The 4,642-nt window shown below is 39.1% G+C and overlaps 1 protein-coding gene across 1 annotated transcript; it reads left to right on the top strand.

Annotated features, from left to right (window-relative positions):
* The first annotated feature begins 598 nt into the window (after positions 1-598).
* On the top strand, positions 599-4,425 carry LOC128426127 (cystatin-B-like). Its single transcript, XM_053412998.1, has 3 exons — positions 599-664; positions 774-875; positions 4,297-4,425. The coding sequence occupies exons 1-3, from the start codon at positions 599-601 to the stop codon at positions 4,423-4,425; spliced, it is 297 nt and encodes a 98-aa protein (XP_053268973.1).
* The last annotated feature ends 217 nt before the right edge of the window (positions 4,426-4,642 follow it).

The raw sequence follows: 4,642 nt of genomic DNA, 5'->3' as shown, positions 1-4,642 counted from the left end.
CAAGGGCCGCGAGCATCCCCGGCTGCCAGTGTTGTGTGCTGGAGCCTGTTCTTGCTCAATGATAATACAAATAATAACTAGAAGAAGAAGAAGAAGAAGAAGAAGAAGAAGAAGAAAATGCGGTGGCACATGTTTTAGTCTTTTTAAAAAAAAAATTGTATTGCTTCACACGCGAAGACGGGAGACTGTCACACGCACACAAACGTATGCTGGGTCAACCAGACCCTGGGACAACACAAGGGTTAACAAATGTGGGTGTATCAGCCTTATCTTGATTTCCATGGAAATGATAAGCAATGATTTATTAATCAAATATATGATGTAGTATCTCCAGATAATGACCTGTTACAAACCAAATTTTGGCTGGTTTCTTTAATAGATAATTGTAATCTCAAAAGCATTACTCAAAATAATGACCTTGTAGATTAAAATAACGACAAAGTAAGTTGCGTACTATCCACCCCTCTCCCCTGAGGGTGGATGGTACGCTCCAAAACATCATGTGATCACTAACTAAAGGTGACTTCCTTGTTAAAAAGAATAAAAGACGCTTCTTGTGTGTTTATCGTGATTTTTGCTGCGATCAAGAGTCGTGAAGATGTCGTGCGGTGGATATTCTGAAGTTGTCAAAGCAGATGGAGAAATCCAGAAGATCTGTGACGCTGTGAGTAGAGAAACCATTGTTCCTCTCTGTTCTCTGGGATCTATTCAAAGATGGAAAGGGTTTGTGTTTCATTGTGTTGTTGTTTTTGTTGTCACTTCTTGGTGTGTAGATGAAGCACGAGGCTGAAGCAAAGACAGGGAAAACCTACATCCTCTTCACAGCCAAGTTGTACAGGAAGCAGGTTGTGGCCGGGACCAACTACTTGATTAAGGTAGAAGAAGAAGAACTAGTCCTGGAGGATGAGACACACACATCATAGAAAATATTATCTTTAAAGGGGCAGTTCTCCCAAAAATTAAGATTCACTCTTAACACACTCACAACTATGACGATCCAATACAATTGAAGTAATTGGTGACTACTTCTTCAAACGAAAAAGAAAACTACAGAAAACAGAAAAGTCTCTATGTGGCTCCTGTGGTGTCATGTATAGTGGCCAAGACATTAAAGTTTGGGAGCGGAATTGGATTTGGCTTCAACACTGTTTACTTACTGATATGTGTGTGTATTAAGTGTTGAGGTCATCATGATAAAGGTTTAATGCTCCACTGAGGTGCCATTGTTATAGAAGAAGATAACACAATGAGATTTCGATAATAGAGAACCAGTCAAACCTACAGTGAGGAGAAACTTCAGAGAGAGCAGCAAGTGCAGCAGATGTCGTGTTTACAGAGCACATCAAAAGAACAATACTTAAAAAGACCAACCTCCATAAATTACGTGGGAAATGTGGATGAAGGCTTTATTCTTTTTTCATGTCTTCATTTGAGGATCTTAGTTTCGTCATTTTGAGGTGATTTGATGATTTGGTTTCAATGTGTGTGTGAAAATCACAGGCTATATGAAAATCATGATCGATTCTCCCCAAGTGTGTCTCATTGCACCCTGTTGCATTTTTTATTGATACACAAACTTCCTCTTTGGTTAAGTCTCAAAATTACTGTGATATTTTTACTTTATTGGGTTTCCGGTTCAAAGGATTTTTGATGAACAAAAATTTAAAACACATGAGAGCAGATGGATGGAAACATATGTTGTGCTATAGTAGTAGACTTGACGTTGGCTTATTAATAATAATAATGATTATTAAAATAATACAAATTATTTATTAAAAATAATTAAAAATGATACGTTATCAATTAATAATAGTTAAATAATGAATGAAAACACTAACATTATCAATTAAGAATAAATACAATCTGTAATTATTACTTATCGTCGCGGGCCACCACCCTGGTTACAGGGACCAACAAGTCAATCTTTAAAGATCAGTCTCAGTTTATAAAAGTTAAACTAATAATCTCAATATTTAATATTAATGATTATATAATAAACAGTGAAGGGTTTCAAGTTCGAGCACAGGCTATATTATTCCAGCTGTGTTCACATACAAATGCACAAATAATCACAACATACAGATACTTTAATTACCAAAGGATTTATTAAAAAGGGAAATAAAGTTAATGTTATCAATGATTCTTCATTTAACAAACTCCAATATTTCAAAGATAACAACAGCAGCAGCACTTATCACAATTTAGAACACACATGTAATACTGAGGGTATTTGTCTATGTGTGTGTGTGTGTGTGTGTGTGAGAGGGAGGGAGCGGCAATGACGTAATGACGCGGCCAGGTAGTGAGCCTGTCTGGACGAATTCAAGATGACGTTACGTTCACGTAATTCAAAATGGAGGTTTACGACCTCAGCGACGCCATGAGGCCAGAGACAAGATGGCGGTAGGTAACGTGAGTTCCACAAAGGAATTTTTCAGACAAAGAGATTCTTATCTCGTGGTTTTTGCTAAAACCACATGTTTTGAACAAGGGAACTTTAGAACAAACTCTGATCTCTCAGAGATGTGACCACGCTATTTTAAGCATCAGAGGGTCTGTGTATATACAGTGCCTTGCATAAGTATTCACCCCCTTTGGACTTTTCTACATTTTGTCATGGTATAACCACAGATTAAAATTTATTTCATCGTGAGTTTATGTAATGGACCAACACAAAATAGTGCATCATTTGGAAGTGGGGGGAAATATTACATGGATTTCACAATTATTTACAAATAAAAATCTGAAAAGTCTTCAGTGCATATGTATTCACCCCCTTTACTGTGAAACCCCTAACAAAGATCTGGTGCGACCAATTGCATTCACAAGTCACATTTGCAAGTCACATAATTAGTAAATAGGGTCCACCTGTCTGCAATTTAATCTCAGTATAAATACACCTGTTCTGTGACGGACTCAGAGTTTGTTGGAGATCATTACTGAACAAACAGCATCATGAAGACCAAGGAGCTCACCAAACAGGTCAGGGATAAAGTTGTGGAGAAATATGAAGCAGGGTTAGGTTATAAAAAAATATCCAGAGCTTTGAACATCTCTCTGAGCACCATAAAATCCATCATAAGAAAATGGAAAGAATATGGCACAACCGCAAACCTACCAAGAGGAGGCCGTCCACCCAAACTGAAGAGTCGGACAAGGTGAAAATTAATCAGAGAAGCAACCAGGAGGCCCATGGTTACTCTGGAGGAGTTGCAGAGATCCACAGCTGAGGTGGGAGAATCTGTCCACAGGACAACTATTAGTCGTCTACTCCACAAATCTGGCCTTTATGGAAGAGTGGCAAGAAGAAAGCCATTGTTGAAAGGGATCCATAAAAAATCCCGTTTGGAGTTTGCCAGAAGCCATGTGGGAGACACAGCAAACATGTGGAAGAAGGTGCTCTGGTCAGATGAGACCAAAATTGAACTTTTTGGCCTCAATGCAAAACGCTATGTGTGGCGAAAACCCAACACTGCCCATCACCCTGAGCACACCATCCCAACAGTGAAACATGGTGGTGGTAGCATCATGCTGTGGGGATGCTTCTCTTCAGCAGGTCCAGGGAAACTGGTCAGAATAGAGGGAAAGATGGATGGAGCCAAATACAGGGAAATCCTTGAAGAAAATCTGATGCAGTCTGCAAAAGACTTGAGACTGGGGCGGAGGTTCATCTTCCAGCAGGACAATGACCCTAAACATACAGCCAGAGCTACAAAGGAATGGTTTGGATTAAAGAATGTTAATGTCTTAAAATGGCCCAGTCAAAGCCCAGACCTCAATCCAATAGAGAATCTATGGCAAGACTTGAAGATTGCGGTTCACAGACGGTCTCCATCCAATCTGACTGAGCTTCATCTTTTTTGCCAAGAAGAATGGACAAACCTTTCCATCTCTAGATGTGCAAAGCTGGTAGAGACATACCCCAAAAGACTTGCAGCTGTAATTGCAGCGAAAGGGGGTTCTACCAAGTATTGACACAGGGGGGTGAATACTTATGCACCCAACAGATGTCAACTTTTTTGTTCTCATTATTGTTTGTGTCACAATAACATTTATTTTGCACCTCCAAAGTACTATGCATGTTTTGTTGATCAAACGGGAAAAAGTTTATTTAAGTCTATTTGAATTCCAGTTAGTAACAGTACATAATGGGAAAAAGTCCAAGGGGGGTGAATACTTATGCAAGGCACTGTACGTGAAATGTGTTGGAACCAGATGTTTTTCTCAGAGGAGCAAAACGAAGATGAACTCGCATTCATCTGGTGAACACAAACTCGAACTCTTGTTTCCTTGCAGGTCCATGTGGGAAAAGAAGAATATGATCATCTCATCGTTTACCAAAAACTGCCATGTAATGGAGGAACCCTTGAGCTGACTGGCATACAGCAATGCAAAAGAAGTGACGACCCCCTTGTGCCTTTCTAAAGGGACTGTAGCTGTCGCTATGGCTACGGCAATGTGTTATTGTGACAACACCGGAAGTACAAGTACAATTGTCATTTGATTTGTTATTTATTATGTTTATTTTATTACGTTAAATAAGTTAATGATGGAAAGTAAATTGAGTCTAGTTCATGGTTCTGCTGTCAATCTAAATGATTAATGGTCAAAGTCAAACGCCACCGGAAATAGTCAGTGAAGT

This window comes from Pleuronectes platessa, chromosome 20 (genome assembly GCF_947347685.1).
Source record: "Pleuronectes platessa chromosome 20, fPlePla1.1, whole genome shotgun sequence".
Lineage (NCBI taxonomy): Eukaryota > Metazoa > Chordata > Actinopteri > Pleuronectiformes > Pleuronectidae > Pleuronectes > Pleuronectes platessa.
Note: the sequence above shows the minus strand (reverse complement) of the source record. Positions and strands in the feature narration are given on the sequence as shown.